This window comes from Psittacula echo, assembly GCF_963264785.1.
Source record: "Psittacula echo genome assembly, chromosome: 4".
Classification (NCBI taxonomy): domain Eukaryota; kingdom Metazoa; phylum Chordata; class Aves; order Psittaciformes; family Psittacidae; genus Psittacula; species Psittacula echo.
Genome location: NC_137738.1, coordinates 6,193,980 through 6,208,411, shown reverse-complemented (window position 1 = coordinate 6,208,411; position 14,432 = coordinate 6,193,980). Strand labels below are relative to the sequence as shown.

The 14,432-nt window shown below is 36.7% G+C and overlaps 1 protein-coding gene across 1 annotated transcript in view; it reads left to right on the top strand.

Annotated features, from left to right (window-relative positions):
• Positions 1-14,432, top strand: part of PLEKHH2 (pleckstrin homology, MyTH4 and FERM domain containing H2) — a gene marked incomplete at its 3' end in the record, with an annotated part of 51,071 nt that extends 36,639 nt beyond the window's left edge. Inside the window, exons 19-29 of the mRNA XM_080615471.1 lie at positions 1,370-1,549; positions 3,079-3,176; positions 3,633-3,810; positions 5,583-5,738; positions 7,155-7,252; positions 7,613-7,754; positions 8,488-8,633; positions 10,227-10,356; positions 11,248-11,334; positions 13,029-13,166; positions 14,250-14,432. Of these exons, the coding sequence (XP_080471597.1) occupies positions 1,370-1,549; positions 3,079-3,176; positions 3,633-3,810; positions 5,583-5,738; positions 7,155-7,252; positions 7,613-7,754; positions 8,488-8,633; positions 10,227-10,356; positions 11,248-11,334; positions 13,029-13,166; positions 14,250-14,432 (1,536 nt within the window). The remainder of the gene's footprint in view (positions 1-1,369; positions 1,550-3,078; positions 3,177-3,632; positions 3,811-5,582; positions 5,739-7,154; positions 7,253-7,612; positions 7,755-8,487; positions 8,634-10,226; positions 10,357-11,247; positions 11,335-13,028; positions 13,167-14,249) is intronic.

Here is a 14,432-nt window from a genome sequence, read left to right as displayed (position 1 = left end):
TAAGACCTTGTATCTTTCTCAGTTAAAGGCCAGATAGGTGATTGATATCTATGGGAGGGAGTATGCTGCGGTGCCGTTAACCTTCTTTCTCCTCTCTCCTGCCCTCACCCAGCTAAAACTACTGAATGTTAACTAATAGCCAGGCTACAAAGTCTGTTTCAGAGACAAAGTAAATTCTTGCTGTGCCTGTTTCTGTACATTGTGAAATAAATTACAAGTTGGAAGGCGTGCAGCTTGGATAAATGAACTTTTCCCACAGAACTTATACAAGTCTAAAGACCAAACTCCCTGAAGCATCAACTATCTGGAGAATTTTGATGTAAGGATTTTGATCTAGAAAGAAACTCAAGACAAGCACCATTATGTTCAGTCACAGCCACTTGTAGACAAACTTCCCAGCTTGTTTCTCTGAAATGTGTGGAGCACTTTAAAAAAGTACATCTATCTTATTTTCTGCAATCCTGCAGCATGAAAATTTAAAAGGGAATGTAATTCCCTGATAAAAATAAATTTATATCTATTTGGAAATCACTTTTTGAAACGTATTTCAGACCTAATTCAAATCACAGACACTTGCCTGAAATAAATAAAGATTACTTGTATGATCTTTATTGAAACTTTGTATAAATCAGTTTAAAAGTCAGGTAAGGAACTGATTTAGAAATGTTTTTGAGTCATGTTTCAGTTATTCTATTGCTGATAAAAATTACTCCTGTGCATCCACATATTTTCAGATAGACTAGAAGTAGATTGGGCTTCCATCAATTTCTTGAATTTTGCTTATATACCTTGAAAATTCAACAGCTATTATGTAGAATAAATGCAATGTGTAACATGTAAGCTTTGTTCTAATAGAGCAAAATCAGTGCTTAATACCTAGCTTTCCTAAGGCAGTACTGTGCATAAGAAAGGCTATACACAGTAAAAATACCGATGAAAGCCAAAACATAATACAAATGGCTCCGAGTTACAGTTTTCTTATCTGTGCATATTCTGCTATGTTGTGCTTACTGCTTGCACAAGCATTTTACACTGGCTGTAGAGAGTTGTACGTTTGCATTTTAAAGGCCTGTGGAGAGGTAAACTGTTTACCATGTCCTTAAACTTTCCTACTACCACAGCTGTTGCAACTCCTGCTGGAGCTCATGTCATGAGATAGAGTGAAAAGGTTTTCAAGAGGTGTTACGTCTCTCTGCATAGCTTTTTACTATTCTGGTCTCCTGTCACCCCTTTTTTGCAGGGACGGGAGGGTTTCTTTAGTCTACTAATAGTGACTTCAATTATAGCACACTTTTATTATACAGAACGTCTAAAAGATTTATTGGACCATTTTGCATGTAAACTCACTTGCTTATTATTTTATTTCTAGACCTGCCAGTTGTTTATAAATGCTGCAGTTGACTCTCCTGCCATTGATTACCATGTATCTTTGGCCCAAAGTGCTTTGCAGATATGTCTTACACATCCTGAACTTCAAAATGAGATCTGTTGTCAGCTTATTAAACAGACTAGACGTCGACATCCACAAAACCAGGCAGGACCAATACAGGTAACCCAACATGTATTTTAACGGTATCTATTTCAGCAGCAGAGAAGGAACTGCACGGACTGTTCAGAATGGCAAAGGGGCTCTGCTCTTTTGTAGCATCTGCTTAATTAAAATCATAAAAACCCGAACTAACATCTTATTACTGCTGTGTCTTCCTGAAACAAAGCTGATGCTATCCTCCATCAAAGTGATATGGTATACCTATGCTGATTTTAAAGGCTGGACATACAATAGACTATCTTCAAGTTAAGTGTTGAGTAAGACATGTATGGAACCTAATTCTCTTTCACTGCATCTTTCCTAGGATAGGTGCTGCATCAGGTAGTTTGGTGGGCTAAACCACATGGGAAATACCTCTATAGCATGAGCATGAAGAAAAGCTGTAGTGCCATGTTTTGGAATCTCAGATATGCTCAGGGTTTCTGACAGATGTCACCTCTTCTATGTCACGCTGTTCTGCATGCACCGTGCGTGTTAGATTGTAAATGCATATTGATACGTGTGGACTGGTGGGGAATGTGAAGCTGGAGGACAGCTTTGGCTGCAGTGAGCATGAAATGGTGGAGTTCAAGATCCTTAGGGTAGCAAGAAGGGCGTGCAGCAAGCTCACTGCCCTGAACTTCAGGAGAGCAGACTTTGGCCTCTTGAGGGATCTGCTTGGTAGAGAACGATGGAATAAAGTTCTGAAGGGAAGAAGCATGGCCCAAGAAATCTGGTTAATATTCAAGGATCACCTCCAAGCTCGAGTGAGACAGCCCAACAAAGAGGAAGTCAGCCAAAAACACCAGGAGACCTTCATGGATGAACAAGTAGCTCCTGGACAAATTAAAATACAAAAAGGAAGCCTACAGAGGATGGAAGCAAGGACAGGTAGTCTGGGAGGAATACAGAGAAATTATCTTAGCAGCCAGGGATCGGGTTAGAAAAACTGAAGCCCTGATAGAATTAAATTTGGCCAGGGATGACAAGGGTGACAAGAAAAGCTTCTGTAAGTATGTCAGTGATAAAAGGAAGGCAAGTTAAAATGTGGGTCCTCTCCACAAGGAAATGGGAGACCTCATTACCAGCAACATGCAGAAGACTCAACAGCCTTTTTGCCCTGGTCTTCACCAGCGAGTGCTCCAGCCACACTGCCCAAGTCAAAGAAGGCAAAAGCAGGGACTGGGAGAATGAAGAACTTGCTGCTGTAGAAGATCAGGTTCTCCTCATTTCTTACTGCTCAGCTTTGCAGCCTTAATATTTTGTTTTCTGTATATTAACTGCTTTTTATACAAACTGATCTGCTTCCCATTTCCAGCCCCAAAAGAAACTTGCTGTACACAGGTAAATAGAAAGAGAGCATTTGGGCCTTCCAATGAGGTGATACGCTTATTTTTTCAGCTTTTTCTCTATGTTTTGTGGCTTTATTCCTATTTACTGCTGTTTGTTACTCAGCTTGGCCCAGTAAGCTGCACTGCTGGCCAGCAGCCACAGCAGGAAGTTTTACTTTGTATGATGTTTAAAACAGTGAATGTCTTCCTTTTGTTCAGGGATTGCAGCTTTTGGCTCTCTGCGTTGGCCTTTTTCTGCCCCAGCACCCATTCCTGTGGCTTCTTAAACTTCATTTAAAGAAGAATGCAGATTCCAGGTGTGCTTGAATATTACTACCCTGCTAGTCAACTAGTTTTTCTTAAGTACCTTATTTTCCAGCTTTCATTTAATATTTCAGATCTTTTGACATATATTTTAGTATAAATTTGAGTAGAATTGTGCTCCACTGCTACTAAAATGTAGTACATTATTTTTATGCACCACTTGGGAAAGTTAACTTGTTTTGAAAAATACTCTGACAATGTTGCAAAACTATAAAAACCAAAATATGGCAGTTACACCAAACACTCTGAGCCATGTTTGTCTTTGGCACAGTTTTGTTCATCTCTGTAGGCTAATTCTCTTTACAGTTATTACATGGCAAAATATGTTGGAAATCGCAGTGTGAAATCTGAGTGCTCCTCCCATCTGGCATCCTCAGAGAGATTTACTCACAGTTTACTATCCTTTCAGTCAGTCTCCAGGAATTGTCTTATTTCTGTTTTTGTCACAGGACTGAATTTGGGAAATACGCAATATATTGTCAGCGATGTGTAGAGCGTACCCAGCAGAATGGAGACCGAGAAGCCAGACCTTCCAGAATGGAAATCCTTTCCACTCTCCTAAGAAATCCTTACCACCATTCACTGCCCTTCAGTATTCCAGTTCATTTCATGAATGGCATATATCAGGTAATGTCAGGTAGACCATGAAATCTGAGCTCTCCCAACCCCTTGCTCATACATGAAGTCGTATATTAGAAACAGAATTGTAAGTGTTAGGGTAAAAATGGTTAAAGCTTCATCCTGTGCCAGTGCTAGCAATGTACAAGCAATGTACAAGGTACTTGTCATCTGATTTGATCAACAAACAGTAAAGGTTTTGGGGAAAATCTTTCAAAGAAAGAAAAAAAAATAAAACCTCCTGAGAGTGAGAAATCCTCAAATTCTGTTTCTTATTTAACCTGACCACCAGATGAATGAATTACACTGAAGAAAAGGGAAAGGTATTAAATTCCACTTCCTTTCATCAGACATCTTGAATGTTAAGTATCTCAGTGAAGGCCTGGAAGCACAGCTGTAATTCCCATTATCAGTCGTGAAGGATAACCATATCTGTTACAGAACAAACACAGCTTCATTCTTAACTCTTTTGGGACTCCATCACTCAAAGCCTGTAGGAAACTTCCTATGTGCTCCTGTGCATACTGCCTCACATCCTGGTTTGTGTTTCTAACTGTGAGAGCTGGCTAAAAAGAGGTTTTTAACAATTCACAGTATTCCTAGACAGAAATCAAGCTTTTATATGAAATCAAAGCTACATAAATAAACTTTTAATTTCAGGTCACAGAATAACTTTCCTTTTTTTTCCCCTCTAAATTTCTTAACTGCTTACAGCTTGCCCAGTAAAACCAGAAAAAAACCCATGTATTTAAATCATCCTAAAAAGTTTCACAATTTAAGTTTTAAGAAGAATAAGTGCTCATTTGTTAGTTATTGCTCAAAAATGTATAATTTCCAAGGGCTATGAAAATTTTAATTAAATACATAAATTACTTCAGTGGGATCAGCAAATAAGCTTCATCTCTGAAGCTACATTCAGCAGATTATAGTTTTTTATGCCAGCCACTGAGAAGCCTCAAACACAAGTCCAAGTTCCATTTTTAAGGCATTTCTTTGCCAGAAGAATAGAACATCTTCAACATATCAAATACAGGAAAACACCCTCAAAACAGATTTAAGTGAACATCAGCAACTAGTATCTGTATAAAAGCCATTTTGCCATCCTTTGATAAAGTGCTTTAATACTAGTAACAACAGTCAGAAATTCAGATTTGGAAAATAAAATGTAGGAGGCTCTATATATTACTGACCTATGGTAGTACTGACAGAGCAACATTTGTGAAATATTTTGGATTTGCTAATGTAGATCTGCCATCCAGTATCCCCTCTGAAGTTGCACATGATCTGATTTGTTTCACTACCATATTGAAAAGTGTAGGAAATTAGAGTTTTCTTTATTTTTCAAATAGTATTCATCACAAAAAGCTCAGATACTAGATTGCTTTGTTATAGAAATTCTGTAGCAGAAATTCAAGTGTAGCAAGTGCAAAGAAACCAGTATAAACAATGGCGATAAAACAAAAATACTACCTTTAGAAGCATTTTGATAGTGACTTTGATTTCATAAACAAAATGCAAGAAGGTACAATCAGCTGGGAATTTAATCATCTTTTGGATGGAGAAAAACTCCACTAAATTGACTTCCCATATGGAAATCTTGAATCTTTTCCAGACCATTTATGGAAATTTTCAATTTCCAATGACAATAAGTTATTCATAAAGGGTGGACTGGGTCTTATAGTCCCACTGTTATTCTAGAGGTATTATCTTTCAAAATCTTAGATTTAAGGAGGGGTTTTAATAAGTTTGATAGTAAAATACTTTTTTGGCTGCTTTTTCAGGTTGTTGGGTTTGATGCGTCTACAACAGTGGAGGAATTTCTGAACACCCTGAACCAGGACACAGGGATGAGAAAACCAGCTCAGTCAGGATTTGCACTGTTTTCTGATGATCCATCTGGCAAGGATATAGAGCACTGTCTTCAAGGAAACATCAAGGTAAACAAAAGCCTTTAATAAGCTTTGCATATAAAACAACAAAATATCTTAATTTTACAGAGCTCTCTTCAGACAACGTAAAGGAAAACATTTTTCAGGCTGAAAACTGTCTTTAGGGGTTTTTTTCTTCATAACATAAAGGTTTAAAAAATCACTTTCAATTGTTGAAATTAATTCAGTGAACTATATTTAAAAGCCTTGTCTAGGAGACTGATACTATTCAGAGAAGTAACAGCTGGGTTAGAAAGGCAAAAGTAAGCTGTTCCTAATCACAGTGCTTCGAAACTAAAAAGCAATTGGAGTCCAACATGTGTTTAGAGATTTCAATAAACATTTCTGGCATAGCTCCAAAAGATGACCATTTGAGGTCCAAAAAGTAATTGATGCTGGGGTGGAGATCCTGGAGATGAAAATAAAAGAGGAGGATCCTTAGCTGAATACGGAATAATTAGGGTTCAGTTCAGGAGATTTCCAGTGTTTGGGTTATCACTGTTCTGAATTTTGGTTCCCTCTATTGCTAGAAATAAATTTTTTGTAGTAGAGAGTGGCAAAATGCAATATAATCTGTGTTTAAGTAAAATATTAGACATTTCTCAAGCCTTTTAGCAACTAATAAATAATGAAATTTTTGTGCTTCTACCAAGTAGTCTTTTGCACCCTTTGGCCAATGGTCACAGCTGCGTTTTGAGTTACAAGGTGTGGTACAACTAGGCCTCAGTAAAAAACAAGCAGAGTCATATCAATCAGATTTCTCTTCCTAGCAGAATAATTACCATATGGAAAGCAAACTGTGTAAAAAACATACTTATTTTCTTGATAAATGTACATTCACTATCCACTTCCTTCGCTTGCTGCTTCCACGAAGGTTTTTTTCTGAAGGAACAGTGACATGAAGCCCTGCAGGGGTCTCAGGGCCTCTGTTCCACCTTCTGCCTGTTTGCCCACCTGCCCACCTACACTACTCCTTGTGAACCATTTTGCTGCAGTTTGCAACAAACTTCATCCAAACTTTATAGCAGCTACTAAAAGGCACCTGAAAAACTCCAGCACGCAACAGAAAGAGAAGGCAGAGATCAAAGGCATTTGATTAATTATGTAGCAACTCATTTTGTATAATTACACATTTGGTGGCTGCTACTAAATCAAGTACCTGGCCTTTCCCCAGAAGCATGTTAGGCTCGTTTCCAAAGGTGGTGTGTGTTGCAGGATAAACAAACAATAAAAAAAATGTTCATTTGCACATGCTCCAATTAAGAACTGCAAGTAGTTATCTTTCAGTAAGTTTAGAAATTCAAGCTATGTATGTTTCTGATATATAATAGGTAAAAAATACTAAAATAAGTTGCCAATTTCTGTGAAAAGTGTTTTCAAAGTGCAGTACACGACAAGGTCAGTTTCGGATGGATTTCCTTCTAGATCTGTGACATTATTTCAAAATGGGAGCAAGCCTCCAAAGAACAACACCCTGGGAAATGTGAAGGCACAAGGACTGTCCGCCTTACTTACAAAAACAGGTTTGTCCCAAGATGTATTTTTAATTTCTGCATAGTTTCTTCATCTGAAAAATACTGCCTGACTCGAAGCTTGCAACAAAAATAGCAAATTGGTGTAACGGGAGATTTATTTTTTAATATAGGTTAATTTTTTTAGTTCCTGGGAGGTGAGCAGGGCTGCCAAAAAAAAAAAACCCAAAACATTGAACTCAGGAGACTGAAGTTAAATATTTGCCCATGGGTTCAAGTACAAGTGCTGCTCTGCTTATGTGATTTGACACTGATATAAACATGTCACATTCAGAGCAGATACTGCTAATCCTCAGGGCTAAATGCATTTCCCTGTCTTCTTTATTTAATAACTTTCTGTCTTTTCTGTAGGCTTTATTTTTCAGTTCAAGTCCATGGGGAGACGGAGAGAGAGAAGCTGCTTCTGGTATATCAGACAAATGATCAAATAGTCAATGGACTTTTCCCTGTAAACAAAGAACTAGCGGTGGAACTGACAGCTCTTTTAGCTCAGGTAATCCTTGTGCATTAATGAGTCACACAACAGTTTTACAGATGAAAAACCTGAATAAAGAAACTGGTCTAGGATTGCTTGACAGTCAAGTGACCTCCACCTTTTACACGCGATAGTACAGGAAATAGCCTGGGCTGGAATATTTGCGCTAACTCTACTTCAGTGGGAATGCTTTACAGAGTGTACTGCTGTTGGCACCAGTACGGATAAAATGTGCTTTACCTCCTACACAGTCATGCCCTCTTTGATCAAACATCGTGTAATCATGTTCCATTTCTTCATTCACTATTCCTTACATGATTTCTGCAAGCTAGTACACCAGAGTAACAGCTGTTTAATGAAAGCCTAAGACTCCTTTACTAGACATGGTCTTGATAAGATCTGTTTTATTTTTAAAAAATGAATGGCTCAAGGGAAGGTTATTGAAAAAGTTATTTGATGGTGTTACTTGATAAATCTACACTGGTTTGTGTCAGCTGGAGATCTAGCAATCTCAGAACAGAGCTAGTATTGTATTTGACCAGTTTATATTTGATACTAATCTTTTTTCCATGGTAAATATAAAATAAGAGAAATAAAATTACATGCATGGCTTTTACATCAGTGAAAATAATGGACAAGCTGTTTTTCATTTTATACTTGGTAAGACAGAGGAAAAGATAGTTTATAACGCCCAGCTAGAGAATTACTCTGGAGTAACAAAAAATTTTCTTCTTCATGGTCCACCCCTTAGGTAGAGATTGGAGACTTTGAACGGCCTTTCTCAACTCCAGCAGGGCAAGTCACTTCCCAGTCCAAGTCCAATCAAACATTAAAACAAGTTTTGGAGAGATTCTACCCTAAGAGATACAGGCATGGTTGTTCAGAGGAACAGTTAAGGTGAGATGTATTTTGCAATTCATATTCTCCAAAAATCTCGGAGTGAAATGAGGAAGTTCTAAATTTTCATTAGGTACAACTTACTGTTACGTGATATTTGCCTAACCCTGTGTTTGAAACTAATTTTCTTACTAATTTGAGGAAGCCATTTCCTCTGTATATTTCTAATCTAAACAGAAGACCATCATTAAGCACGCACACGCATTCCAGCAAAAGCTGTACAAGCTACTACACAGTGTTACAAAACCCAGTGATTTTGAAATTCATATTTTTCTTACTCAGCAAATCTAAATTAAGTCTGTGCACAGACTAAAGAACTACTGCAAGTACTGGACATGAGGATCTCATCTGAATGTTTGCTATTCTAATGTTCAATCCATGGCAGCCAGGCAAATTGGCAATATGTTAACTCTGGATTTGCTAGGAAGGTATCCCATAATTTAAAATTAATACCTTGCAACTCATTTCAGTCAACACCTACTAACATGAAGGAGAGCAGAACAGTGCAATTATCTGAAGTCAATGATACAACAACTTTGAAGTCCAGTAAACATCATAGAAATGTTTTCCTCACTACAGAGCTAAGAAAGTTTAAAGCTATTATTGTATGCACAAAGTGACACTATTACATACTCAGATGTTAATAGGGCTATTCAAAAATATATGCACAAAAGATGCAATGGATTTCAAAGAACAAAATGTAAGAGATGCTAGATTAGAATAACACATGGAGGATATTTAACTAACAGTTCAAATACCTGTTGAACTGTTCAGGTAGTCCCTAAACTTACCAACTCCCAGAGCTGGAAGTCTGTGGCAGGAAAAGAATCATTCTGTACCTGCCCTATTGCTTGTATTCTTTTGCTAAGGGTGCAGTTTAACTTCATAAACTTCTAGTAAGAGTAAGCTGCAAGTGACAGATCTCCCTTTTACTGCACATTCCCCCTTCCTTGGGCTGCATCTAATAGTCTGGTGGCTGCTGGGTGAGCCATTCCTGCAGGTCAGTGTGCTAAAAAGGTATTCTCGGGTGAAGTTTTTCTGAGGATTAGTTTTCCATGGGGTCATTTCATTGAACCAGTTCACCATGGGGCCATGAAAGAAAATAGCCAAAGCAAATGCATCATGCATCAGAAGCATCCTTTTTTGTAGCAGCACCCAGACACACTGAAAAAGAGTATTGTTAAGCCATGTCTGCCACGTCTGCCACATCTGCTACTAGCCACAGGTGAAGATATGCGCTAAACTGGATGGATTTTTGGAATGACAACTGGCATAACTGTTGAGTACTGATAAAGGTAGATTGATTATCTGTACAGACACATTAAAAGCTGTCCTAGATTTTTTCCCTTTTTGCTGCAACTGCTACATCAATATTTAACCATACTGTTGCAGAAATTAGAAGATACTTAGTAATTTTCATGTGCATAAAAATATTAAATGATGTTTTGGATTTATTTAATACTGTGTAAGTGATAGTTGTTGTATTAACTTAAATTATCATTTTAACAAATGGATTTTTTTTCTCATTAAGCTCACTATGGGTAAGCATTTAAATTCCTTTCAATAACTAAATTACATATTTCATTTCAACAGACAGCTTTGTCAGCGATTGTCTACAAGATGGATGGCTCTCCGGGGGCACAGTGCTGCAGACTGCGTACGCATTTATCTCACTGTAGCCAGAAAATGGTCTTTCTTTGGTGCTAAATTGTTTGCAGCAAAGGTAAGAAACTTTACTGAGTTTGAGTGGCTGTGGGTTTTTTTAATATACATACAATCTGCAAATAGTAATACCTTTTTGTTATAAACAAGTGTGTTATACATGTGCTGATTGAATATCTTGTCAAATGACTAACTTGTTTAAGCCATATACTGGTGAAATGTAATTGTCATAGTACCACGCATACCATAACAGTAATTTTCCAATACACTTATTGCTTGTTTTATATTATTAATCTTGGTGGTATCTTTTCATTTCCTTGTATCTTAGTTAGAGATAGGCTTTTTATGCCAGACTTTTTTTTTACCTGATAGCTAGTAGAATATTGAAAAGGCATCATTAACTGGCTATGGAAGCTGCACCTTGTAGAATCACTAAATGTTGTTAAGGGTATTTAGAGCACTCCCTTCTGTGCTGGCCTCAGAACTGTACAACTGAGAGTTGCTCTTAAGTCTCTTAATTCTCAGTTCACATAACACCTATGTTAAACAGAACTGTCACATGACTTGTTATATTTAATTAGAGGATCCCCATATATCCATATAATAGATATATCAGCACTCTGTTCTTTGCATATGTAGACATATGTGCTAGTGAACAAACTTTAAAACACCTAACTTTTTTTTTTAAATCTTATTTTATAAATGAGACTATACACTTTATAGGACTAAGCACCAGGGAGGCTTCAAGGGTATTAGGTTGAGTTCATAATCCTGCCACTAGCTACCTACATGGCTTTGGGCAGCTACTTCAATTCCTTTGCATCAGTTCCCTCCCAGTGTAAATCTCAATAAGATCTGTGGATGGAGAGAGCTGTGTAATAGCAGAGAGTTAATAATTACTTACATATTGCCTTACTTTGAAGTAGTAATTAAAGAACATTTCTCTTTGTAGCCTCTAACAACATCCTCAGTTGACAAGTCCTTCATATGGTTTGCTGTACATGAAGATGGCATAAGCATCCTAGATTACAGCTCAATGGTAAGTGAAATTTCTTTTCTAATTTGGGTCAAAGTAGATTTTAATACTGAGTAAGTACATGGCGAGATTCACCAGCATCCTACATAAAAGATGGCATTAGTCTTCCACACTAAGTTATCTAGTCTTTCTTTTAGAGCAAAAATTCAGTCCTTTCAAAGTGCTTTAATGTTACCATCATTACAGTACCACTAATAATAGAAATGTGATGAATTCTTTGCACAGAATTTATTTTTGTTTATCAGATACAGTTTTTATATCTTTTAATGAAATGTTAATGTTTTAATCATTCAGATGTCAGGAGATCCGTAGTTAGAGTTCTTACAACATTAATTTTCTTTTCCTGAAGACTTAATTTTCCATTATTATTCATAATACATACACTCTGCAAAGAGCAGTTACTTTAAAAGATTGTTATTTTCATTGTAATATTTTTGTTTAATAGTAGGTAATATAACCCAGTGTTATTTAATTATGTCATTTTAGGCTCTGATTTTTCTTTGATTTGCAATAAAAGTTTTCACAAAAAACGACTCATGGTAATCAGTGTGAAAAAGCAGTGCCTGAGAAGATCCCTGCTTTAAACTGTATCTTGCAGAGAAACAGAATGGCGGGGTGCTATTAGCAAGTGCTAATACTGAGTATCAGAAAATTAAAATCTCAACTTTATAATTGTACTGATATAGCCTTTTCATTATGTTTCTTTGCAGTTAAAGAAATAATAAAACAAAGAACATTAGGAGAGCAAACAGCAGCTCTGTTTAGAGAACAAGCAAAATGAGCTTGCATCAGACTGCAAAAAGCTCTATAAACATCATCTACTCATAGAGCTACTGTGGCATTTCTGCAGAGCACTTGCCAGACAGAACACAGTACCAGCAGGCCCTACTTGCCATTCAAGAAATGCTGTTTCCAGGAAATAAAAGTATTTTATGTGAGAAGGATCAGGGATATGAGAAACAATGCTGCAAGGGGTAGAATAAGCACTATTTCAAACTAAGGGCAAAAAGAGGTTTAGTAACTGAAGGACATGGAGCCTTACAACGAATTCAGATGTGAACAATCTGCAGCAAATTAATGAGTCATAATGATAAATTAAATGCTAATCATAAACTTAAATGTCACTAGTGTAATGTTGAACATTAAACAGTAGGAGCTGAGGCATGGAAAGCAGAGGAGCATTAAAGAGCAATTATGTTCCATCAGATACGTGGAAAAAAAGAGAACAGAATTTAACTTTATTTGTGTGTATGCAAACTACATCACTGCACATAAAGAGTTAAATTCCGTTAGATGTCTCATACTGTCATTTAATTTATTTAGACACTGCTTCAATTTCAAATGGAATTCCTAAGATTAACTTCTCTCAAAGAATTACACACTTGAGTTGAAACCTGCTTATAGTATCTTTGATCTAATTAATGTGCAATAGAAACAGAGGTCAAACACAAGAGCTATCATCTGCAATGGAAATTCTTCATAGTGAAGGTCTGAATGAAGCAATTCCAAAACCTGTAAGAGGCTAGCAACAAAAAATTGTACTGAAAATACAAATATTGAAAAATACATATGTAATTGTATTTTTAAAAGTATTTGACATATTCTGGTTTTCCTGCATTGTCCTAGTTATAGCTTTGCATCTTGTTTTTTGTTTTGTTTTGTTTTGTTTTTTTTTCTTTTTCTTTTTCTTTTTTAAGCGTTTAACAGTTACATATACATATAAGAGTCTGATGACTTTTGGAGGGTATCAAGATGATTTTATGTTGGTTGTTAACAATGCTCAGGCAAAGGACAAATCAACTGAAAAACACCTTTTTGCCATGACAAAACCAAAGGTCAGTATATTACCTGAAACTGTTTTCCACCATCTGCTACTTTTCTACTTTTTCTAATGGGTAATCCTTAACAGATGTGAAAGATGAAACACTTTCTTTATTCCTTGCATTCCCAGATTATTGACTTTTGCCAGATGTGAAATAATTAGTAATGTAAGAGCTAACAGTGGCAATACTGATGTGTTGCTTTGCTTTTGATATCCCTGTCTATTACATTCCAGATTTTTCACAAGAAGGACAAACAAGGCTACTTAGTACAGGAATTATATGTAATACTTAAAAACTAGTCTGTTTGCTTGACCAGCACCAGTGGTAGCTTTTAAGAAGGTACATTCAGTTTCTACAGTGGAATTGCAGAATACAAGATTTAAAAGATCAGTCACTTCTTAAAACTCCTAGGATATTTTTACCTTTGGTAAAGTATCTGTTCATGCTTTTTAAATTTAGATTCTCTCCTTCACTGGTAAGTCTGACTATATTTTTAAAAAAATCAAGATTTCACAGCCTTTTGCTGTTAGAACAATTAATGAAACAGAATAGAAAATTCCACACATAAATTTGGGTCAAAACACAACTTTTCATACAAATAAGCATAGTAGAATGCATCTGTTCAAGTTTCCCTCAGATTGTGCTCTTATAGGCAAGGCTGTGTGGGTTGCAAAGAAAAAACACCATAAGAATCTCTCAGAAGTCTTTATTCCTTTTATTTGCCCTGTGTCTTTAGTTCTCCGATCACTGGATATTTTCTAGCAAAACTGAGGGAACACATCATGAAAGCTTTTTCTAGGAGGGTCATCTTTCAGACCTCAAAGTCTCTCTCAAAGTGAAAGAAGCCATCTGTTTGATCTTAAAGATTGTGGAAGGCAAAGTATTAGCATATTGATGGGAATAACATTACATTATTTGCTACAAGCAATAGAAGAAAGCTCTATGAGGCATCTCCTCTCTCCCCATCATTAATTTGTTTGATAAAGTACTTTTCCAGTTGGTGGTGATTGTCACTTGCTAAAAAGTTGGCTGTTGTTTCAGCAGTCAAAACACATCACTGTATTTTTCAAAGAGTTTTGCATGTTCCTGTTACAGATTCTTGAGATCACTCTATTGATTGCCAGCTACATTAACAACTTTCATCAGCTGAAAGGAGCTGCTCATCACCTCTCTGCCCCAGCATTACAGACGCCTCAGAGTGGACAGAAACTCAAGGAAATGGGGAGTCAGCCACTTGTTGCAAACAGCAGACCAACAAAATGTCCCACTTTGTTATGA